The 24,676-nt window shown below is 45.8% G+C and overlaps 1 protein-coding gene and 1 pseudogene across 6 annotated transcripts in view; both read left to right on the top strand.

Annotated features, from left to right (window-relative positions):
* Positions 1-2,758: 2,758 nt before the first annotated feature.
* LOC149744566 (vomeronasal type-1 receptor 4-like) lies at positions 2,759-12,880 on the top strand (annotated as a pseudogene).
* Positions 12,881-13,026: 146 nt separating this feature from the next.
* Positions 13,027-24,676, top strand: part of PPP2R1A (protein phosphatase 2 scaffold subunit Aalpha) — a 56,782-nt gene continuing 45,132 nt past the window's right edge. For 4 of the 6 annotated variants that reach the window (XM_089902143.1, XM_089902147.1, XM_089902148.1 and 1 more), the window contains exons 1-2: positions 13,027-13,205; positions 22,817-22,906. In XM_089902143.1, the coding sequence (XP_089758269.1) occupies positions 13,128-13,205; positions 22,817-22,906 (168 nt within the window). In that variant the 5' untranslated portion in view covers positions 13,027-13,127. The remainder of the gene's footprint in view (positions 13,206-22,816; positions 22,907-24,676) is intronic. The other 2 variants (XM_089902145.1, XM_089902146.1) reach the window with 2 other exon arrangements.

Genomic DNA, 24,676 nt, shown 5'->3' with positions numbered 1-24,676 from the left:
TGCGCGCAGGCTTTCTCTACTTGCGGTGAGCGGCGGTTACTCTTCGTTGAGGTGTGAGGACTTTTCATTGAGGTGGCTTCTCTTGTTGCTGAGCATGGGCTCTAGGCGCACCGTCTTCAGTAGTTGTGGCTCGCAGGCTCTAGAGTGCAGGCTCAGTAGTTGTGGCACGCGGGCTTAGTTGCTCCGCGGCACGTGGGATCTTCCGGACCAGGGCTCGAACCCGTGTTCCCTGCATTGGCAGGTGGATTCTTAACCACTGCACCACCAGGGAAGTCCGGGAATGTATTTCTTAATTAAAAAAGCAATCACAATTCCCTAATGAAAATTTTGCACAACAGTGAGTGTAGAGGACCATATTGACCTCTTGATGGTGTTGAATTAAGGGAGTAGCATTGGGTTATCTGACAGTTATGGGAATAGCGGAATCTCCCTGGTAAACCGTCTGATGCTGGTGCTTTTATTTGCAAGGGTCTCTTCTGGAACCTTCTCTCTTTCTTCTATGGATATTATCTACTTCTGCTTCTAAAACTACTGTAGTTCAGTATCAGTGAAGTTTATTTTCCTAACAATTTACATATTCACTGATACTGAGTTGTGCAAATAAGTGCAGTGATATCTAATGTAGAGTGTTGGCATCGCACTTCTTGTTACTTGTATCTGTTTTTTTACTTGTATCTGTTTTGAAAACCTTCTCAGATATTTGGACAAATTCCATTTCTTTGCTGATTTGTTAATTGATGGTGCAGCTAGCTCAGTTGTATGAAATTAGGAAAGAACTCTCTTGGGCAGAATTTCTCAGTGAAGCAGAACCTCCATTGAGACACATACTTACAGCCAGTCTCTTACCTAAGTACTTCCTGCTCCCTACATGTGCGCCCTGTCTGCCTCCAGAGATCATGGAAAGTAAGTGGCTTGTCACAAATCCTCCAACAGCCTCTTAAGACATATTGGCTAGAAACTTATAATTGTCCTTGGTAATTAGCAACTGGGAAACTGTTTTCAAAAATAATCACAGCTCCCAAGCCTGTTCCTGCCAGTACTGCTCCAGGTGAAGTGGTAACTGCAGTTCTGAGGGGAGGGGAGGTCACAGGATCACAAACTCATCTCAGGGTGGAGCCACCCCTCTTGCATGTATACTGATTGCTTTGACCTTCGCACTGAGCCCACCATCCAGGCAGCAGGAAGAAGTTGATAGTTTTCTCTGTACTTCTCGTATGAGAAGTAGCATCTATAAAGGAAGGATTTGTATCAGGAATCTGGTAAGTGAACATATTGGACAAAGGGAATGTCCTGTGTATGAACCTGGTCCAGCACCAAAGCCATGCAGGAAAGTGGGATAAATCCTGAGGTGTGAACTGAGATAGTAGAGGGAGACGGTGTCCTAGACCTTCACCAATCCCTGGTGGCTCCTAATGTAATGTATGTAATCCTCGCTAACTGATTTTTGTGGTTTAATCCAAGTGATAATGACATCTGATTTTTCATGTGCTTAAGGACTGTATTTCCCCAGTCCATCTGCTGTTTCAGTCTACTTTTCAGGAATCATAGACATAGTTTTTAGGTTGAGAAGTACGGCCATAGTACTCTAGACTTGTAACAAAGAGTAGGATGAATCTGTAGGAATCATCTGATCCTCTGCAAAAACAATGTGTTTAGCAGCCGTTGCTGTAATATATTATAAACGTTTTCTGTAACTACTGCTGTATGAAGTGCTGAGTAGGTTTAATAATTGTGTGTCTATTAATTATGGAGAGGCTCTTCCCACGTAAAGTTAGGGAAGCAGAATTTAAGAGAAGTGGAACTTTATATGTTTCAGATACCAGTTTTAGGCTCTGAAATATCTTGTGATATTTATGCTGCTTTTAAATATTATAATACCGATCAAAAAAATGTATGTCATTTATCCAGTACACAAGTGGCTCACCATAACATTCGATTTTGCATGTGTCTTGTAGTTTCATATCTTTCACAAATCTTGCCGTACTGCTAATATTTTTATTTGACTCAGGTATTAATAAATATATATACATATCTGAAATTAATGATAATTTTGTTTCTACCATGCACTTATTTATCAGGTATCAGTGTTTCCTTTCCCATAGTTCCTGTGACTTGTGCCATGTACTTTCGTCCAGGAATGAAAGTAAATGAGTCTTTCAGTTTCCATCCTAATATTGAGCCATTCTTGTATTCATTAAATCCACCTTGTCATGGGGGCAGGTTCCTGCAGTTATACTGCAGTCAGTACATTTACATTTAGTTGAATCTCTAAAGCTTTTTTCAGAGTTTGTATTTGCATATAGAGTAAGTCTTTTTCAATACGTGGAAACATGTCACTACCAAAATTTTAAAATAAAATGCCACCAACATAAATTGAAATGACAAGGTGCAAAAGCAAAATTAAATTTATATCTGGCTTATTGGAGGAACGCAGGTGACCAGTATTTGAGTGTATTCTGGATTCAATGCACCCCAGCCAGGGTCAAATCCCCACTAACCATCTGCCCCTAACCAGTGAGTGAATTTAGAGGACACACTTCACCTTTCAGTGCCGAAGTTTACCTCATCTGTATAAGGAATATAATAGCGTCTGACTCGTGAATTTGTGAGGAATAAAGAAGTTAACGCATGTGTGGTTTCATCCTAGTGATCTGTACATTGCAAGTGTTCTTTAATGGATATACGTTCAACCCTTGGAAGCATTTACATGACAGGAAAACTTAAGTAATTACTTCAAAGTAAGAATTATTGGTAAGTGGAGAATGTTGGATTTCAGTTGTCCTGGTACCTGTGGTCCACGCCTCATATTTTCATTCAGGATCCTCTAGCTCAGAAGACAAGCATCAGTCGTTGAGACCTGACAGCATGGCTGCGAGGGATTTGGCAGTAGGAACGACCTTTTTATTACAGACTATATTTGGAATCCTGGGGAATTTCTGTATTCTTTACCATTATTTCTTGCTTTATTGCACTGGGTGTAGGCTGAGGACCATAGATTTTATTGTCAGGAATGTGATAACAGCCAACATCTTCGTTCTGTTTTCTACTGGATCCCACAGTGAGAAATTTTGGGTGGCACCACATGGACAGTGATTTTACTTGCAGATTTTTCCCGTATGTCCGTGCGGTGGGCAGGGGAATGTCCATTGGCACCACCTGCCTCTTGAGTGTCTTCCAGGCCATCAGATCAGTCCCCGGACCTCCAGGTGGGCAAAGCTTAAAGTGAACGCTCTCAGGTGCTTTGTTCCTCCAGTTATCCTGTGCTGGATCCTGAACATGTTGGTAAATGTCATTTATCCTATGTACATGAGTAGAATATTGAGAAACAAGAGCATCACGAACAGAAAAAGTTTCAGACACTGTTCTGCTGTTTGTCACGACCAAACCAGAGATGCATTGTATGCAGCATTGCTATCCTTCCCTGATGTCTTATGTTTTGTGCTCATGATCCTGGCCAGTGGCTCCACGGTTTTCATCCTGTACAGGCATAAGCAGAGGGTCCAAAACATTCATAGGATCAGTGTCTCCTCCGTATCCTCCCTTGAGTCCAGAGCCACCAAAACTGTCCTTCTGCTGGTGAGCACCTTATCTATTTCAACACCCTTTCCTTCATCAATAATATTATTTTGTCTTTTCTTTTAACAGTATTGAGTTTTTCTTTTTGAAAACCTCTGCAATAAATAGTTCATGTTTCCCAGCTGTCAGACCTTTTCAGCTCATGAGCTGTGACTCCAGAATGTCCAGGCTCTGCTTTGCTGGGGTAAGGAATAAAAATTCTCCTAATCCTATGAGAAAAATGTAAAAATGTGTGTATTTGGACTGTATTCATTTGGTAATTCACTCACTTCTCTCAGAGTCCTTAGTGACATTGTGAGTGTCTTACCAGAGGATGGTAAACAGGACATGGGAGCATCTTCTTCAAAGTAAACAATGTTATAATAGTAATTGTAGTTAAATATATAATTATCATGTAAATACTTATGGAAGTTTTACTAGTACTTTTACTGGAGGAGCTCAGAATTTATGCAATAATAAACCTCAGGTCCTGAAACAATCTGGATCTTTTGGAGAAGTGTAGGAGCGTATGTAACTTAAATGTATCACAGCACATTTCTGAAAAATGTAGTAGACACGGAATATTAAGAAAACGTCTGTGAAAATGGAAGAGCGTATGGCAGATCATTACTGAAACTGAAGACAGTAGTGCTGGAGGGGAAATTCAGTCCTTGAGTCAAGCTTTTGGGAGCCGGTCATGAGTTTTTGTCCATTATGTCCTTAGAGAGACGGCAGTTATGTATTTGAAATGATACGTTATATAGGGAGGTGAGCATGTTTAAACATTCTCAGGTAGAAATGACCAGATTGAACTGGAGTCAGCAAAGGAGAGCATAAAATTGCATTTTACCATATTTTGAAGTAATATCGGGTGATTGTGACAATTAAAAAAGATGTGAATAGCAGGGAATTGGGATCTGTAGAAGGCACATTTTTCTCTTTTGTGAAGATGACTTGGGCAGGTTGTCAAGAAAGAGGTTTATAGGTATTGCTTGTGTCCCTAAAGCGATGAAATTAGTTTCTGCTGGAGACTTCCATTAAATTCAGAGCATTGCAGGAAGAACCATTTGAAAGGGAAAGACATGGATCCATTTTGTGTATGTGGAATTGTAGTTTGGGGTTCCTTGATTATTTTTTTCTTGCCCCGCCACTCAGTTTGTGGGATCTTAGTTTCCCAACCAGGGATCAAACCCGGGTTCCCTGCAGCAGACACGCAGAGCCCTAACCATGGGACTGCCACGGAATTCCCTGGGGCTCCTTGATTTTAAATCAGCAATGTGGATATTGCCTCAAAATTAGGAGAGATTTTTATATGGTTTTCTCTGTATTGATATTCTGAAGCCAATGACAGTATTGAGAATTCAACAGGTTGAAAAGCAAAAGAGTTATTTTGACCAGATTGATATATAGATTGAACCTTGTATCACAGAGAGAAATCAATATTTTTATTTCACATGAGACACTTAAATATTTACCAGAAACTAGATCACAAAGGAAGAAGAAAAATATATAGGTAGACACATACCTACAAATGTGTATATATGGGTCTGTGATCCACATATATATATGTATGTATGTGTGTGTGTATATATATACATACACATATATACACATATAAAGTCAGTCATGTTTGTTATCCATCAGTCAGTATACTGGAAAGTTGTACATTAAGAAAAATTTAAAATAGTACTAATTACAATGACAAATTTCAAAGTGTATGTTATCTGAGGAGTATATTGCCATGCTAGTTGCTTCTTAACACTCCAGGAAATGTTTTTTCATTTTCCTACTTTAATTCTATTATTTGGCCATATCTCGAAAAAACATTCAAGAATATAATAAAAATTTTTGATTAAAAAATTAGTTTATGCTGGGCTTCCTTGGTGGCGCAGTGGTTAAGAATCCGCCTGCCAGTGCAGGGGACACGGGTTCAAGCTCTGGTCCGGGAAGATCCCACATGCCGCGGAGCAACTAAGTCCGTGCGCCACAGCTACTGAGCCTGCGCTCTAGAGCCCATGAGCCACAACTACTGGGCCCGCGAGCCAAAACTACTGAAGCCCACATGCCTAGAGCCCGAGCTCCACAACAAGAGAAGCCACCACAATGAGAAGCTTGCGCACCGCAACGAAGAGTAGCCCCCGCTCGCCGCAACTAGAGAAAGCCCGTGCGTAGCAACGAACACCCAGTGCAGCCAAAAATAAAGAAATAAAATAAATAAATAATAAAATTTAAAAATTAGTTTATGTAAATTTAATACTATAATTGATAGTATAATAATAGAGTATTTTTTTTTTTTTTTTTTTTTTTTTTTCGGTACCCGGGCCTCTCACTGATGTGGCCTCTCCCGTTGCGGAGCACAGGCTCCAGAGGCGTAGGCTCAGCGGCCATGGCTCACGGGCCTAGCCGCTCCACGGCATGTGGGATCTTCCCGGACCGGGGCACAAACCCGTGTCCCCTGCATCGGCAGGCGGACTCTCAACCACTGTGCCACCAGGGAAGCCCTAGAGTATTCTTTTAAATTAATTTATCTTATTTATTTTTGGCTGTGTTGGGTCTCAGTTGCCGCATGCGGGACCTTTGTTGCGGTGCACGAGCTTCTCTCTAGTTGTGGCCTGCGGGTTTTCTCTTCTCTAGTTGTGGCACGCAGGTTCCAGGGCATGTGGACTCTGTAGTTTGCAGCACGTGGGCTCTAGTTGAGGCTCGCGAGCTCAGTAGTTGTGGCGCGCGGGCTTAGTTGCCCTGCAGCATGTGGGATCTTAGTTCCCTGACCAGGGATCGAACCCGCGTCCCCTGCATTGGAAGGCAGATTTTCTACCACTGTACCACCAGGGAAGTCCCCCCTAGGGTATTTTCTTAGTTTATCTATGCTAACTTCTTTTCTATTAATTTTTAAATATAATTCTACATTATAATTCATATCTTTTCTTTGAAAAGTTGTATACTCATTATTTGTTAGCTTTACCCCGAAATTACAGCATATATTTAGAAGCTAATCACAGTGCCAGTTTTACAATATGAGGATGTTGCAACAATAATCTATTTTCTGTATCTCATCTTTTTTTTCAGAAGGCTCCAAAGAGGAATTTATTTGTTTACTTGTTTATTTACTTATTAACTGTTTCCACTTTTTATTTTTTTAATTTAGTTTTTTTTAAATTGAGGTATATTCTGTAATATTTATGATATTATATGAGTTTCAGATCTACAACATAATGATTCACTGTATTTAAAATTTATACTCCTGTTATTGTTAGTATAAAATATTGGCTGTATTTCCTGTGCTGTACAATATATCCCTGTACCTTATTTATTTTATACATAGTGGTTTGCAACTCTTAATCCCCTACCCTCTGCCCCTTTACCTCTCCGCACTGGTAACCTCTGTATCTTTCAGTCTGTTTCTTTTTTTTTTTTTAATCTATTTGTTTGTTTTATTTTTGGCTGCGTTGGGTCTTTGTTACTGCTCATAGGCTTTCTCTAGTGGTGGTGAGCGGGGGCTCCTCTTTGTTATGGTGCCCGGGCTTCTCCTTGTGGTGGCTTCTCTTGTTGCGGAGCATGGGCTCTAGGCGTGTGGGCTTCAGTAGTTGTGGCACTTGGGCTTCAGTAGTTATGGCACTTGGGCTCAGTAGTGGTGGCTTGCAGGCTCTAGAGCGCAGGCTCAGTAATTGTGGTGCACGGGCTTAGTTGCTCCATGGCATGTGGGATCTTCCCAGACCAGGGCTCGAACCTGTGTCCCTTGCATTGACAGGCAGATTCTTAAGCACTGTGCCACTAGGGAAGTCCCTGTTTTTTTTTTTGTTATATTCACTAGTTTGTTCTATTTTTTAGATTCCACATATAAGTTATATCATGTAGTATTTCTTTTTCTCTGTCTGACATATTTACTAAGCATAATACTCTCCAAGTGCATCCGTGTTGTTGCAAATGGCAAAATTTCATTATTTTTTACTGCTGAGGAGTATTCCATTGTGTGTGTGAACATATATATCTATATCTATATCACAATATTCTTTATCCATTCATCTGTTGGTAATTCAATTTGCTTCCATACCTTGGCTATTTAAATAATGCTGCTATGAACATTGAGGTGCATATATCTTTTTGAATTAGTGTTTTCGTTTTCCTCAGATATGTACCCAGGAGTGATTTTTTTTTTTTTTATAAATTTCATTTATTTATTTATTTTTGGCTGTGTTGGGTCTTCGTTGCTGCCCACAGGCTTTCTCTAGTTACGGCAAGCAGGTGCTACTCTTCGTTGTGGTGTGCGGGCTCCTCACTGCGGTGGCTTCCCTTGTGGAGCACGGGCTCTAGGCCTGGGGGCTTCAGTAGTTGCAGCACACGGGCTCAGTAGTTGTGGCACACGACTTAGTTGCTCTGCGGCATGTGGGATCTTCCCGGACTAGGACTCGAACCCATGTCCCCTGCATTGGCAGGCGAATTCTTAACCACTGTGCCACCAGGGAAGCCCAGGAGTGATCTTTTTGGTGATAGTCATTCTGACAGTGTATCCTATCTTTTTGATTGGCAATATGTATTTTAAAAATGTAAAGACACATGTACAGTTTATATGTGCAGAGCTCAATGAAAATTCAGAGTGAACACATTTTGGTACTCAGTACCTAGATCTGTAAATCGAATATTGTCAGGCTCCCAGAAGCTCTCTGCTCTTCCTTCCTATTCACTATTCCTCAGGGTAACCACTGCTCTGACATCCAACAGTATACATCACTTTAGATTGTTTGAATTTTATGTAAAATAAGTGATGAAGCATAAACTTTTTTTGTATTTGGCTTTTGTCATTTCTCATGCTGTTTGTGAATTTATTGCTGGGTGTTGTTATTGATCATTCGTTTGCATTGCTGTGTAGGATTCTCTCATGTGAATATAAAACGATTACTTTAATCATTCCACCGTTAGTTGGCATATGGGTTGTTTTCAGTTTGGGACTATTAGGAATAGTGCTGCTATGTAAATTGAGAACATGTTTTGATGAGGCGCATACTAATTTCTGTTGGCTATATATGTAATAACAGAATTGTTGGGTGACAGATTTACATCTTTACCTTTTAGGGACAGTGCCAAAGAGGTTTGGAAAATGGCCCAATTTCCACACTCACCAGCAGTGTAGGAGATTCTTGGTTTACCCACATCGTTGTCAACACTTCCAATTTTTTATTTTCATTTTTATTTTGGACTTCTGATTGGTATGTGATGGTATCAAGTAGTAATTTTATTTCCTTCACTGTTATGGAAGTTGAGCATATTTTCACATATTTATTTCTCTTTACTGGGAAACCTCTTTGAAATGTATGTTTTAGCTTAGTTTATCCATTTTTTTCTATTGTGTTGCCTTCTTCTTATTGATTTGTAGTAGTTCTATATAACTGCTGGACATGATGCTGTTCTTGATTTCCTTTATCTCATGTTCTCTCTGTCTTCCTGTGTGCGTGTGTGTGTGTGTCAAAGAGGAGAAAGCCTTAATTTTAATGTAACTTAGTATTTCCTCCTTTATAATGTTTATTATTCTGTTTAAGAAATATTTCCCCATTCCAAGACGACAAGAGATGTTTGCCTTTGTTTTACTTTAAAATTTTTATTTAGCTTTAAAATTTAGATCAGCAATCCATCCAGAATTGACTTGTTGTATGTGTGGACAGTGAATCATACATTCTTCTGATAAGCCAGCAAATTTCAGTTTATTCAGAATATGTGACATTATTCTTTCTTTTCATTTGCTCTCACCTCTCACTGCTCACCCAGGTTAATGTCACCTCGTCCACAAAGTCTCCTGATAAATCTGTCTCTTTCTTACTTGTCCAGTCTTTTAACAATTGCACAGCACCACACAACCAGGGTCAGTCTTGGTATCAGAGATCTTCAATGAATCTTTTTACTCACTTCTTCCCAAAAGTTGAAGGGGAAGGTGCACCTTATCAGGAGACAGTTCTCCATGAGCCTCTCAATTTTTTTTTTTTTCATGTCTTATATCAGCTTCTGTTCTGGACTATTTTGAAAGGGTTTTTGTATAACAGCCTTGGAAGATAGCAGTCGTGTCTGTCTTGGGGGCAAGGGCAGATCCATTACCTAACTAATAAAGAGAATGCCTTCCTCAGAGGGAAAGGTTGGTTGGTGTACTTATAATCCACATTAAAATATAAGGATTTCTTAAGCATAATGTTATCCATCTGTGACACGAAACCCCACTTTGTGTGCAGCATCCACTGGGACCTCTTTGCATGGCCCCCACGGGGCTTGTGGGAGCAGTGGGAACAGGTGTGAACTTGAAGCTCTTGCTGCCTGTTGTGCCACAAATAATAATATTCTGTCTCAGTCCCAGGCGTCTCACGTCTTGTGCCAGCATCTGTGAAACTGGCAAGTAACTTGGTTTGCAAATGGGGTAAAATCTTACACCCTTTACATTTCTTGGAAGTCTTGGCAATGAGGATAGGGTAGTGACTGAGCCATACAACGAACAACCTTAGTGCATTATCACAATTGCAGAGGGACGCTAAAGCAATGAGGTAGTTGGGGGTCTATCTCAGTCTGTTTGGGCTGCTATTAAAAAAAAAAGTCCACAGACTGGGTGGCTCATAAACATCAATTTATATCTCCTGGAGGCTGGAATTCTGAGATGAAGGTGTCAGCATGGTCAGGTGAGGGCCCTCTTCTGGGTTGCAGACTTCTTGTTGTATCTTCACAAGGCATAAGGGGGCAAGGCTCTCTCAGGCCTCTTTTGAAAGGTCATTATAATCCCATTCATGAGGGCTCTGCCCTCAATGACCTAATCACCTGGCAAAGGCTCCATCTCCTCATACCATCACCTTGGGGGTTAGGTTTCAATATTTGAATTTTGAGTGCACACAAACAGACCACAGCAGGATCCTTTGGAAAAATTCAACATTCCACATCAGAATATATCAGGAATTGTTGTGTTACATGCTTGTGTTTCCCTATCCCACAAGGGCCAGAGGTGAGTATTCCAGGAAGGGTGAGATGCTGGTAGACAAGTGTTAGTGAGACAAACTACCTTTTTACTTGTCACCAGAGGTAACAGAGGGTGGGTGAGGATTTCAATCAAGTGCCACTAACCTCTGATGTACAAAGTTTTTATTATATAAATGATGTTCTCTTTGTTGGCAAGCGAGAGGCCCCAGTCTCCACAGCCCTGTCTAACTTGTCATCACATCTCTGCCAGTAGGGGCAGCTGACATAACCTGACCAAATTCAAGTCCTGTTTTCCAGCGAAAGTTTAATGGGACTCAGTGGGACTCAGATTACAATGCTCAATCCTTCCAGCAGTGAAGGAAAAACTGTTGTCTTTGACTCCCCGTTATCCAAAGGAGGCTCAGCCCTTACTAGACTCCTGGGACATGGGAGATAATGTCCTGATGATTTGGTCGGTTACAGCCTCTGGCAAAGGGATGCAGCCTCCACCTAAAAGTCCCCATTGCTTTATGAACTCAGGGCCACTCTGACACTACTAACAGGTGCACTGCTTTTAAAAAGCAGTAATTAGCTTGCTAGTAAATGCGCCTCAAAACTGAAGCCTGATCTGTAGAAGCCTTGTGACTCTCTGGCTTGATATTCCAAATCTGGGGATGAATCAGCTTGGACTCCACTACCAGCAAGGTAGGAAGGGCCCCCAAAGTCCTGCATCTCATGCAACGCACTTATTCAAGAATGAACCCAGACTGGCTCCAGCAACATCCTGGCTTTACAAGAATAAGTGGTACCTATCCCTCTGGGGGAAATTTTAAGCTCTACACTGTACCCAAAGCCACTGGCACTACCAACCCTCAGTTCTCTGAGACTCTTCCCTAAATGCATGGTCTGACTATACTGATGGTTTAAGTAAGCTGAAACCTAAAGGTGTCCCCTGGGCCACTGTGGCTGGTTACTCTTAGTGCGAGCTCTGCAAGAATAGAAAGCAGATGTGATTGTTCTCACCACTGGCCAGGGACCTGGACTGCTGCCACTGTGTCCAAGTGGCACACAGGTGTTTACTGTGCCACTTGGACATCCCTCTTTTAGGATGTGAACTGTAGAAACAAATTGCAGTGCTGAGAGAACTGTCTGGGTCACTCATTTAGATGCTCACGGTCAGGGCCTGCTCTTTGAAGAGTCTGACCAGAATCAAGCTGCTGACTGCATCTGTCCATTGCAGAGACTATCTCTGCAAGGCACACTTGGGACTTTTTTTTTGGGGGGTGGGGAGCTTTACTGAGGTATAACTGACAAATAAAATTCTAAGGTATTTAAAGTGCATCCTTAGCTAAGGAACCTGTAGTCTCAGTGGGCTAGCAGGGTTGGGTTGGGGGAAGATCCTTGGAATAAGGAGGGCAAGGATTGAAATAGGCAACGTCTCCCCCCACCCCACCCCCTTTTATAGGGAGTAGTTTCCTAACTGGAGTGGGTAAGGGGTCTTTGGAAAAGATGCCTGGACCTGTCCTGGAGTCCTAGCTCAGCTGTGCCCTTGAAGTGACACGATAAGGGGGAAGGTGCATTCCAGGCCTCCCCATCTCCCAACTCTGTTAGCGTGGTTCTAAAATTGCGGGTGAGGGGCTGTGTTGAGTGAGGCAAGGAACAGAGATTCGTCAGCCCCAACGCTGCTCTCACGCTGTGGGAGGCGACAGACTCCAGTGTATGGTCACAGCCCCAGCCAAGGGAAAGGAATTTTGAGAGGGCGAGCGAACGAGCGAGATTGATTATGTGGCTCTGGGGCTTGAGGACCAAGCCTAAAGAGAGGAAGGGAAAGGGAGATATTTACGTAGAGATCGGACAGTTTACTAGGAACTGCTCTCCAAATAGAACGTACGGTTTGGGCAAAGACTTGTTGGCATGAAAAAGCATGATATGCTCAGGTAGCTAATTTTCCAGAACCGCTGAAGAGTAAAAAGGGGAGGTGGGAGACGTGCGTTCGGTAAGCAGATCCACATACCAACCTGAGGGGCGTGAGTTTTGTCCAGAGAGTAAGGCAAGTCGCCACCCTTCTCTGGGCCTCGGCATAATAAGGCAGAAATGAAAGACTCACTCCTCCTCCCGCACAAAGGCTCTGGGAGTCCGCCTGCCAGCCGGAGGGGGCCACTGCCTCCCAAGCCGAAACCTGCAGACTGTACTGGTTCCCCACCCCCGATCATGACGTCAAGCACTCCTAGCGACGCACTAGCAGAAGCTTCCCCGGGACTCGGAGAACGGGCTTCGCCACCTCCCAATCCTGCCCCTCATTGGCTAGAAACAACTGCTCGTCTAGGCCGTTGTTGGCGGCGACGTAGGCGGGCACAATCTTTGTCGCTAAGATACTACGTACTTCCGTTTCCTCCTCCCCCTCTTCGAGGCTCTGGCAACTTAATGTCCCTTCGACCAATGGCAAATAGGCCGTAGGCGGGACTTCATTTGTTCGGACCAAAGAAACGCAGGCTTGGCCCGGTCATTGGGCAATAACTGTGGGGCAGCCCCTGTAAAGTGGCTCGGGCGTCCCCACGCCCTCTTTTCCTCCTCACAGCCCAGGCCCTGCCTACCCCCGTTTTAGTAAGGCGCTGGCCGCAGTCTGACAGGAACAGGACGGAGCCAAGATGGCGGCGGCCGACGGCGACGATTCGCTCTACCCCATCGCGGTGCTCATAGACGAGCTCCGCAACGAGGATGTTCAGGTCCGGAGGCAACGGGGGACTTGGGGAAGACGGGAAGGGGGACCTGGGAGCACGGGCGTCCCTCGCGGAGAGGGTTCAGTGTTCGCCGAGAGTGGCGGAAGGGGGCGGCGGCCAATCAGCGTTCCACTCTCATCTCTCTCGGTCCCCGGACTCAGTGAGACGGCGCCCGGGATTGGGTGTCGGCCCAGCGGCGCGCGGGGGCGAGGGCAAGCTTGGAGGGTCCCGGGCCTTGGGGGCCGCGGCCCAGCAGGGGCTTGGACGACTGGGTCGGGGAGAGGCGAGGGGAGGGCTCGGTGATTGGCGGCGGCCCTTGAATGGCCCCTTGGGGATGGGGTGGGCGCGTGACTTGCTCCGAGTTGGGGAGGGGCCGCCTGGTTGATGGGGACCCGGGTAGGTTTTCTCCCTGTTGGGGCTCAGCGCTGTGGGGTATACCCTCCAAATGGGGACTGAGATGTGAAAGCTGACTTTCTAATTCCTGCTCTCCCACCCGCCTCCACTTGTGGTGTAGACCCCCGAAGGGGAGAGGGAGGCGGAAGCCCATTCCCAAGGGAGCAACTAGCTAAATTCAGCAGCAAATTACGAGGTGGAAAGTCGCCCCTCTTCTGGGAGCCTCCCATTGCGTGGGGGGTGGGCAGTGTACTAAACGGGCTAACATTTCTGGTGAGGGGAGAGGGGGCTCAGGGCCCTGAGGCCATCCGGCGAGGGATTGAGAAGAGGTAGGGTTCTAGGGTTTGCTCATCCCAGCCCCGCCTCTCACCCGCTGAGTGACCTTGTGCCGATTACCTCACGGATCTGGGCCTCTGTTTTCCGTAAACTGGTCTAATAATAGTCCCGGTCTCATTGGGTGGTTGTGAGGGACTGAACGAGTTAATAATACGAGTCACGTAGAATGGCGCCTGGTCTGTTGTAAGGGTCCAATAAATGCTAGCTGTAGTTATGGGGAGTGGTGACTGAAGAGTTCGCATCTGGGCCTCAATTTCCCCGTTTATAAAATTGAGTGGGTTGCACTGGCCCAGCCCCCAGCCTCTGAGGTCCCGGCTCTGTGACTCTAGTTCAGTAGTCAGACAGGCAGAGGGTGAGCTCCTGGCTCTTCCACTTCTTGCTGATTGACATGGGCAAGTTAATCTCTCCAAGTCTCGGTTTCTTCTTCTCTCAAATAGAGGTGATTGTCTAACTCATAGGGCTGTTGTAGGAATTCGTTGGTTCAATAGACACCTGCCACATATCAGCTGTGGTGCTGAGGATGTGATTCATGGTGATGCCAGTTGTTATACAAGAGACCGATGTGAATCGGAACCGAATACATTGTTCACACGTATGAGACGTGGTGGACAGGAAACAGCAGGATGTTGTGATACTGAGTCAGTAAAAATTATTGGGCCTCTGCTCTGTGTTGGGCACTGTTCTAGGCACAGGTATACAACAGGGAAAAAGACAAAATCTGGCCTTGTGGAGCTTACCTTGTAGTGAGGGGAAAAAGACAATAAACAAGACGATAAGGAAAATACATATTATGTTAGATGGGGATAAGTACTATGGAAAAAATAAAGGAAGCGGGTGGAGGATGCGGATTCAGAGTGGTCATTGAAGGCCTTGCTGAGAAGGTGGTGTCTGAGCAAAGATCTGAAGGGGGCAGGGGAAGGAGCCTTGAGGCTTTCTGGGCAGAGTACCCAGCAAGCACAGAGTGGGGTGGGGAAGATTCATTTTAAGACGGTCAGTCAGGGAAAAACCCCTCCGAGGATGCAGAGTTTAAGACCAGAAGAAGGAGTCAGCTCCCAAAAGTAGATGGGGAAGAGCCTTCCAGGAAGAGAGAGGAGACAAATAATGGCACTAGCTCTCAACCCAGGGTGATTTTTGCCCACGAGGGGACATTGGCAACATCTGGAGACATTTTTGCTTGTCACAACTGGGAAAGTGCTACTGGCGTCTAGTGGATAGAGGTCAGGGATCTGCTAAACGTACAATGCATAGGACCGCCTCCACAGCAAAGGATCATCCACCCAAACTGTCCATTGTGATGAGATTGCGAGAAGCCCTCTATGGGAAAGTCCTGAGGTAAATGTAGTGGTTTAAAAGAACACAGATTTATTATCTTACAGTTCTGGAGATCAGTAGTCTGACACAGGTCTCACTGGGCTAAAGTCACAGTGTTGTCAGGATTATAGTCCTTTCTGGAGGCTCTAGAGGAGAATCCATGTCTTTACCATTTTCCAGGTTCTGGAGGCTGCCTGCATTTCTTGGCTTGTGGCCCCTTTGTCCATCTCTAAAGCCAGCAGCGTTGCATCTCTGTGACCGTTCTACTGTAGTCACATCTCCTTCTGACCAGCCGGGAGAGGGTCTCTGATTTTAAGGATCCATGTGATGAGATTGGGCCCACCTGAGTAATCCAGGATTCTCTCCCCATCTCAGGGTCCTTAACCTTGATCACACCTGCCAAGTCCCTGTTGCCATGTAAAGTGACATACAGCTTCTAGGGCTCAAGATATGGACATCTTTGGGAGGCCATTATTCTGCATACCGTAGTCACTGGGTTGCAAGGTAGAGATTGAGAGGGAAAAGTGGTAGGAGCCTGAGGATGGTGGTGAAGTGCCCTTTTTTTTTTTTTTTTTAACATTTTCAAGTAATTTAATTTTTCTTTTTGTTTATTTGTTACTTTTATTGCACTGAAGGCTGAAGGGGAATTATTTATTCAGGAAATACGTAAGGAGTGCCAGGTGCGTGCTGGCTCCCTGAGATGGGAGCGTGCTCAGTGAGTTCAGAGAATAAGGCCAGCGTGGTAGCTGCAGCACAGTGACTGGCAAAGTGGTGGCAGGTGAGGACTAATCCCGGGCTAGATCAGGTGAGGCCTGTGGACCAGTAGGGCAAAGGCTCTGGTGAGGTGGGGGAGCCAGTTCAAGGCTTTGCGTAGAGAAATGACATGTTCTGACTTCTGACTGCCGAGTAGGGGCCGGGCAGGAGCAGATAGACTTACCAGGATGCCATTGCAGAGCAGCCAGGACCAGCGCTGGCAGGCAGGTAGGGGGAAGTGGTGAGATTGGTGGTATCTTGAAAAGGAGGGTTGTTGAGATTTGCTGATGCATTGGATGCACTGTGGTGAGTGATGTGGAAGAAATCAAGGATGACTGAGATTTGAATCCCAGCTCTACGGGTTTGCTCCCTTTGTGCCCTGCACCAGTGCCTTCCCCTTTTTGGGGTCCAGATTCCTCATCTGTAAGGAATAATGATGAGGAAGCAGCATCTACCTGGTTGAGAAGTTGCAGTGGAATTGGCATGTTAAGTGGCTGCCTCAGAGAAGGCGTTCAGTAAGTGATGACCTTGTTCAGTTATCGTGGTAGCTTGTGGTTTTATACTTGGGAAAGTGAGCTGCAAAGAGATCACCTCCCCAGCCAGTAAGAGGCGGTGGCTGGATTGCATTATTTCAGGGGTGTTTGGGGCACCATGTTTCTTAAAATGTGGTCCACTGGTTGAGAGGCCAGGTTTCTATGTTATTAATACTGTCTCTGCCTCAGTTTTCTCATCTATAAAAGGGAATAGGGAATTCCCTGTCGGTCCAGTGGTTGGGACTCGGCACTTTCACTGCTGTGGGCCCAGGGTTCAGTCCCTGCTTGGGGAACCAGGATCCTTCAAGCTGCGCGGCTTGGCAAAAAAAAAAAGAAAAGGAAAAAAATGGGAATAATTTTTAATTTAGCAGTTCAGAGGGGTGTTGCGAGGATTAAATAGGTTAGTACGTGGAAAACGTTTAGAACAGTGCTTGATGTATTTTAAGTTTTCATTAAATGTCTGCCGGTGGTGGTGGTGAAATAACAAGGGCCTCAATTGTCCGAGGTGAGGTGCTACAGGCATTTTAAAAGCTATTCTTCTAATGGTTACTCTAGAGCAGCAGTTCTTACCAGGGGACAAATGTCTGGGGATATTTTTGGTTGTCACGACTGGTGGAGGGAGTGCTGCAGGCATCTAGTGGGGGAGAGACCAGGGATGCTGCCCGACATCCCGCGCTGCCCAGGCCCTTCCCCACCGCAGAGGATGGCCCAGCCCCAGGGGTCAGTGGTGCCAAGGTTGAGAAACCCTGCTGTATGCCAGCCTGCTAAGTGTTTTGTGTGCATTCCTTGAGTCTTCACAAAGCACATCTGAGATAGGTGCTAGTTTTCTTTCCAGTAAATGTTTTTTGATTGTCAAATTTCAAACAACAGAGAAAATAGTACCAAATCCATATTCAGCAGTTTTTTTAAAGTTTTACCACATTTTTTCACCTGTCCCTCATCCTTCTCCCCCCCCCTTTTATTTTTGCTGAGTATTTTAAAAATAAATCCCAGGTCCCAGATATTTTCTCCTACGTATTTCGTTATGCACCTATAAAACAACAGACATTTAATAACCACAGTGCCGTTATAGCTAACAAAGTTTTTACAGTGATTCTTTGGTATCATCTAGTAGTCGGTTCATAACCAGATTTCTCTGATTGTTCCAGAAATGTTCTTTTACAGTTAGCTTGTTTAAATTAAATCAGATTCTGAATGTGACTATGAATCTTCAGTCTGAAATTCTTCCCCCCCCTTTTTTTTTTAAAGGGCTTCAAATGCTTGGCTTATTTATTTATTTTTGGCTGTGTTGGGTCTTCATTTCTGTGCGAGGGCTTTCTCTAGTTGTGGCAAGCAGGGGCCACTCTTCATCGTGGCGCACAGGCCCCTCACTATCGCAGCCTCTCTTGTTGCGGACCACAGGCTCCAGATGCGCAGGCTCAGTAATTGTGGCTCACGGGCCCAGTTGCTCCGTGGCATGTGGGATCTTCCCAGACCAGGGCTCGAATGTGTGTCCCCTGCATTAGCAGGCAGATTCTCAACCACTGCGCCACCAGGGAAACCCTCTTCCCATTTTTTACATAAGGCTACTCAGTCATTGTCACACCACCCAGTAAATTCTGAAACTAGGACTTAGCCAAGGGCACTGGGTTTCAGGGCAGCACTCTTCACCACCGAGCTGAGCCCCTGTGGGCACAGCGTGTAGGCCCAGAGGAGACGCAGAGGGAGGCAGTGCCATGGGTGGACGCATTCCAGGGTTTCAGATCCTGGACTGGCCACTTTACGAGTTACTCAACTCTTCTGGGCCTTGATTTTCTTGTTGAATGAGGAAAAGGGTGGAAGACACACCTGGCAGGGCTGTTGTGAGGATTAAGTGAGATAAAATGTAAAGACAGCAGGTATTCACCATGGTCAAACACATCATGGCAGCATGCCCCTGTGTCCTCATCTTAGAAATATGACAGCACAGGCTCCGACTTCTTTTCAAGGAGTACATGGGGATTTGAAGCAGAACTTAGGAATAAGGCTGCCCTCTGAGAGTTTAAAAAGAAGTTGGTATAGGGTGATGGTGAAGAACATGGGTTCAAGTTTCAGGCTCTGCCATGCCTTCACTGGGGGACCTGCATTTTTAAAAACTTGAAAAATATTTATATTTTTGCTTTTTGATGTGCCCAGCCCAGTACTAGGTTCAGGAGTCACCAGTTGGTAGTAGTTGTGTCCCTTCTTCATCCCAGAGGCAAGTCACCTTGCAAAAGGGGGAACAGGCACATCCATAAATAATCATAACACCAGGCAAACTGCTAGGGAAGTATTTGTTTGTGCTGCAGTTTCCAAGGAGGTGGTGAGATTACTTTTTCTGTTTCAATTTACCTTTTTCTTTACCCTGCTCAAGAAATACAAATACGTGAGAAATAACGATGAGAATAATGGTTAACACTTGGGTGCTTGCTACGTGCCGGGCTCTGTCTCTGTGTCTTCCTTATTTGATTATCCCAGCAATCCTGTGAGGCAGGCATTGTTGTAATAACCATCTTACAGTGAGGAAACTCAAGCTTTGAGGTGCCTGGGATTTATCTGGAGACCCTTAGCTGATTGGTGAAGCCAGAGTACTGGCTCATTCGTTACTTTAAAAAAGAAAAAAAAAGCTCCAGAGAGAGAGATTGTGGGGCCCATTTCACTCTTAGGTGATGCAGAACTTTTCACACCCATCCACCCACATATACCCACACACATTATGTTCATTTAAAAACATGATTCTTCGTGGAATGAGGTGGAAGGATGTTTAGGACTTTTTTTTTTTTTTTTTGGCTCTGTTGGGTCTTCATTGCTGCGTGCAGCCTTTCTCTAGTTGTGGCCAGCGGGGGCTACTCTTTGTTGTGGTGCATGAGCTTCTTATTGCGGTGGCTTCTCGTTGCAGAGCACGGGCTCTAGGCGCTTGGGCTCTAGAGCGCAGGCTCAGTAGTTGTGGCGCACAGGCTTAGTTGCTCTGCAGCATGTGGGATCTTCCCGGACCAGGGATCGAACCAGTGTCCTTTGCATTGGCAGGCGGATTCTTAACCACTGCGCCACCAGGGAAGTCCCGATGTTTAGGACTTGATAGGAGGTGAAGAGGCACTTGTGTGGCCCACTGAGCATTTTCCCGGGCTTAGGGTCACTGTTAAAGCACCCATGTTGCAGACCCCTCCACACTGCTCATTATCAGCCACCAGCTCTACCAAACAGTAACAGTTCGGAGCATATTCCTCCAGATTCTTTTGGACTCTTACTCTTTGCCAGGCGCTCTCCTGGGATTTTGGGGCACAGAGTGCAGAAGACAGAGTCCCTGCCCTTGTGAAGTCCACATTCTAGTGGGGAAGGATAAACAGTGAACAAAGAAGAACAGTTGACCCTTGAACAACACGGATTTGAACTGTGCAGGTCCACTTACGTGGGTTGTTTTCAGTAGTAGATACTACAGTGCTACATGATCTACACTTGGTTGAATCCACAGATGGGAAACTTCAGATACGGAGGGACCACTATAAGTTATACTCAGGTTTTCAACTGCGGAGAGGGTGGGCACCCCTAACCCTCATGTTCAAGGTTCAGCTGCATATGTCGGAAGTGATGAGTTAAGATGTGTAGAGAGTGACGGGGGCATGCTGGTTTACCCAGGGTAGTCACTGGTGAGGATTAAGCAGGGGCGTGAATGCAGTGAGAGGGCCCTGGGCTGTCTGGGGGGAAGGGTGTCTCAGGCTGAGGAAGCAGCAAGTCAGCAAGTGTGAAGACCTGGGCTAACAATACGTTTGCATTTTAGTTACTGTCAAGGGAACCACTGTGACAGGAACCCAGGGAGCAAGAGGAGGACGTGGGAAGTGAGAGTGGATCCGTGGACAGGGACCACGTCATGTTGGGCCTTGTAGTCCATAGGAGGGCCTTCGGGCTTTACTCGGCTTGTGGAGGGAATATGTACTACCTGTGGGCTCATACTGTACGTGGTCATGTCAGGGAAGCTCCATGGCTTGAACGTGACGTGGGTTTTAAAAGGTGAGTAGTGTTTCTATGTGGATGTAGTGGTGGGGAGGGAGATTTTATTTATTATTTATTATGTCTCATGTACTAGCCTGAGGACTGCTGGGGATGCAGGCATCCCCAGCCCATGGTGATAAGCGTGGCCATGGAACCATAGATGACCAGTGTGGTAGGTCTTGGTGGGGACATGCTTGGGGACAGTGCACAGTGAACTCTTATGGCTACAACTGGATGAAGGGACGGTAAAGGTTTCTTATTGATTTTAATAGCTGCTCTCTCAGGAATGTTCCAGAGAACTCAACCAACAGTCATTTAAATAAGGGTTCACTTTTGCCTCATATAACAAGTTCAGCAGCTCAAGGGTATCACAGACTTGGGTTAGAGCGTGCAGTTCTTTTGACCTACGTCGTGTGGTCACGAGACTGCTGCATCAGCTCTGTCTTACGTCCTCGTGGAACCACGCTGAAAGCAGGGCCGACTGGGGCAAGGGGCCGGTTCTTGTCCTCCTCCCTTTCGTCAAAGAGGAAAATCTTCCTGGAAGCTCCTTGGCCAATTTGTCCTTATGTCTTTGTGTCTAGAACTAGGTCATTGACTGGGTTAGTTGGGATTAAGGTTGGCTGTAAATAACAGGAAAATTCTATAAATATGTGAGGCAATCCAAGCTGGTGTGACACTCTAGGTGTTAGGGTCCCAGGCTCTTACACATTGTTCTCTGTTTGGCCTCCATCCTGCCCTCCCCATTCTCAGGTTATCTCAAGACCCCAAGATGGCTGCTGAAGCCCCAGCCATCATAGCCCCATTCTAAACAGGAAGTAAGGATGAAGGATATGACCCCGTCTCCCCATAAGGACACTTCTAGAAGTCACACACGCCATTCCCACTGGCCAGACATTAGTCTCATGGTCATATCCAAATGCACAGGTGATTCAGAAATATCTTTGCCGAGGGTTCATGTGCACAGGTGAAAACCAGAGGTTATGAGTGGCAGTATAGCCCAGTGCAGGAGCTCTTAACCTGGGGCCCATCTGGCATTCAGGTCCAAGAATTTGGATGAGAAAAATAACATCTTTATTTTCACCAATCCCTAACTCAAATTTAACTTCTATTATGAATTACATTTATACATAGTAGTATATTATAGCGTATTATAAATAGTGTTAGCAAAACCTATGACTCTGTCACCAGTGGTAATCATGACTCTTCAGAGCTCATTTCAGCTGTCGCAGGTACTTCTAGGGCTGTTTATGCTCACCTCTGTTTCAAAATTGTGATCATTTAAAAACCTGTTAAGGGGTTCATAGTGCACCCCCCCAACTGAAAAACACCAGAAAACAGAAATACGAATTGATAGTATTGGCTCAGAGCCAAGTGGCTGGGGTTCAAATCTTGCCACCTGAGAGCTGTGTGAGGTTTCGTTTTCTCTGCCCCAAAATGGGTGATCCTGTGTTTACCTCACAGTTGTGAGGATCAAATGAGTGAAAACATTGGCACCTAGAGCACTGCCTGGCACATAGTGAATACCAAGGAAATGTTTGTAATTATTACTCTGTCACTGTGAGAGAAGGGAAAAGAGACGTCGGTGGACAGCTAGCCAGCTGCTGCACGTGTCCTTGATATGTGGACAAAAATCAGGGTGCCGTCAACCGAGCAAGGTTGCCATAGCTGCCATTACTCATCTTCCTCTGGTGCGAGGCTGCTCCCAGTATCATGTCACTTTGTACTCACAAAGTACAAAGGATAGGTATTATTACAGTCCCCCATTTCACAGATGAGAAAATTGAGACTCAAAAAGGTACAAAGAGTGGCCCAAGGTCCCACAGCTAACGTGAAAAGCAGCTTAGCCTTGAACCCAGATAGTGTATCTAAAGCCCGCCCTGTTGCTGCCTTTCTTAAGCGTTCATGGTGCCATTTATGCCAAAGAAACCAGCAGCTATTCTTAAAACCAAAAGCAGAATCTCCAGAGATGGCAGTGGAAGGAAGGGGGCTGTCCACCATGGAAGAGTTGGCCTGATTCTCCTGGGCCGGTTCCCTGGGCATCTTTCCTAAATGACAGTGTGATGTTGAGATTAATAAGAGTCAGGGCATCTGGCTTCTGGACACGGCTCTGCACCTTTCCACCAGGTGACAGCTTCTCTGCACATCAGCGTGCTTACCTTTGAAAGGGAGGATTCTAGTAACAGTACCCACCTCAGAGCACAGTTCTAAGGAGTGAATGTATTCATTATCCATGCCAAGCACATAGTAAGCAATCAATAAATGCTAGCAGCTGTTGTTACTGTCATTATGATTATCCCCTTCCAGCATCCTGTGCCCTGGACCACGTGTACTTTTCCATGTAGCCCAGCTGAGAGAAGAACACAGAGATTCAACTTGGAGGTGACAGAGAAACAGGCAACTAAGTCAACACTTACTCTGATATATTCTTGAGGACAATTTCAAACGTACAGAACATCGAAGGGCTAGTACAAGGGCCAGAAGACTACAGTGTGTGGGCCAGATTCTGCCCCGCAGCCTTGCAGGTGTAGTTTTATTGGAATGCAGTCATGCCCACATATTGTCTGGGTCTTTGGCTGTTTTTGTGCTGCAGAGACACAGTTGAGTGGTTGAGATAGAGACCGAGTGGCCTGCAAAGCTGAAAATACTTCCTGGCAATTTACAGAAAGTCTGCCCACCTCTAGACCGGTACAGTGAGCACCTGTGTGCTTACCACTCAGATTCAGTGAGTGTTCGTGTTCACCATATTTAGTCGTTTATCTGCTTCTGTAGGTCTGTCTTTATATAATTTAATTTTGGGCTAAAAATAAGATGCAGGCCTTGTAGTACTTAATCTGAAGATCCTTTTACTACCAGGATGGTGAGTGCTTGGACTACCTCAAGCCCAGGTGGTCCAAAAACCCAGTGACGTGGTATGAAAAGTGCGGTGTGTGTGTTTTTCTGAGGTGAGGCCACCATAGCATTTCTTGAGGTTCTCATCATTGTGATTCCCAAAGAGAGTCTTAAACCCCTTAAACCAGAGGGGATGCAGGACGCCAGTCACTTGCAGACCTGTTCGCAGCTGCATGGGGCCTGGGAAAGAATAGGCTGGGGGAGCCCTTGCTGCTCTCCTTGACCTGGTCCCTCCTTATTCTTTCCTTCCTTCCGGGAGGAGGATTCCCGCTTGGCCTGGCGCGACTTACTCACCCTTGAGGGCGTCGCCTTCCACTCACACGCACGAGCTCACTGCCTTCCGGCCGCAGCCGAGCGGCCCTGTTGTCAGGATGGAGACACAGGAAGAGAGGTTTCCCAGTCAGATGGCAGCAGCTGGGGCTGGGTCTCAGTGCTCGCTCAGGCAGCTTTCTGCGCCTCCATGGTGGTGGAAAGGTGGCTAGTCATGCCCCCGGGGACGAGAGGATCAAATGCGGTCCTAACACCAACAGGCTGAGCCTGGGACCCGCTGTGTGTCAGCGGAGTGTGTGAGATTCCGAGGGTCACCACAGCAAAGCATCACATCTCTGGTGGCTTCAAACAGCCACGAGTGTTCTCTCTCAGTTCTGGAGGCCAGAAGTCTGAGATCAAGGTGTCAGTAGTGTTGGTTCCTTCGAGAGGCTGTGAGAAGAGCTGTCTCCCCGAGCTTCTGGTGGCTGCCCGCCATTATAGTATTGTTTGTTCTGTTATCACTGTTAGCCGACAGTCCTGGTTACAATCCCACTCTAAACCATCTGAGCTGTGTGACCCTTGGAAGGGACTTTCATTCCCTGAGCCCATTTCCTCTTCTCTGGGGCAGGGCTTGTAACCCTCTGCTTGTCGTGAGAGTTAAATGAGACAGTGCAAGTGAGTGCTTGGGCTGGGACTGGGCCCAGAGTAAGCTGGGAATGTGGCTACCGCTGTTAGAGTCCAAGGCTCAGTGTGTTCGCCTTGCTGAGCGCAGGAGGGGGCAAGAGCAGGAGGGTGGGGACGGTGGGGAGGCGGGGGCAGTGTCGGACAGGGTGGTCCTCGAAAGTGCCACGAGGGGTGTTGGCTCAGTGAGACCCGCCGGATGCTTTTGCTGAGGCTGCTGCTGCCATTGTAATTTAGTGACTCAAGGTCTCAGAGTGACTTGGTAGACTTGCCAAGTTATTACTCAGCACCCCACACATGCTTAGCAAGGCTTCCAGGGGCTGACTGGGTCCAGAGGTGTCAGAC

Source organism: Delphinapterus leucas, chromosome 20 (assembly GCF_059928025.1).
Source record: "Delphinapterus leucas isolate spDelLeu-1000000601 "Yukka" chromosome 20, BTC_Dleu_Yukka2, whole genome shotgun sequence".
Taxonomy (NCBI): Eukaryota; Metazoa; Chordata; class Mammalia; order Artiodactyla; family Monodontidae; genus Delphinapterus; species Delphinapterus leucas.
The sequence above is the reverse complement of the archived record's forward strand: the minus strand, read 5'-3'. Positions and strand labels throughout refer to the sequence as shown.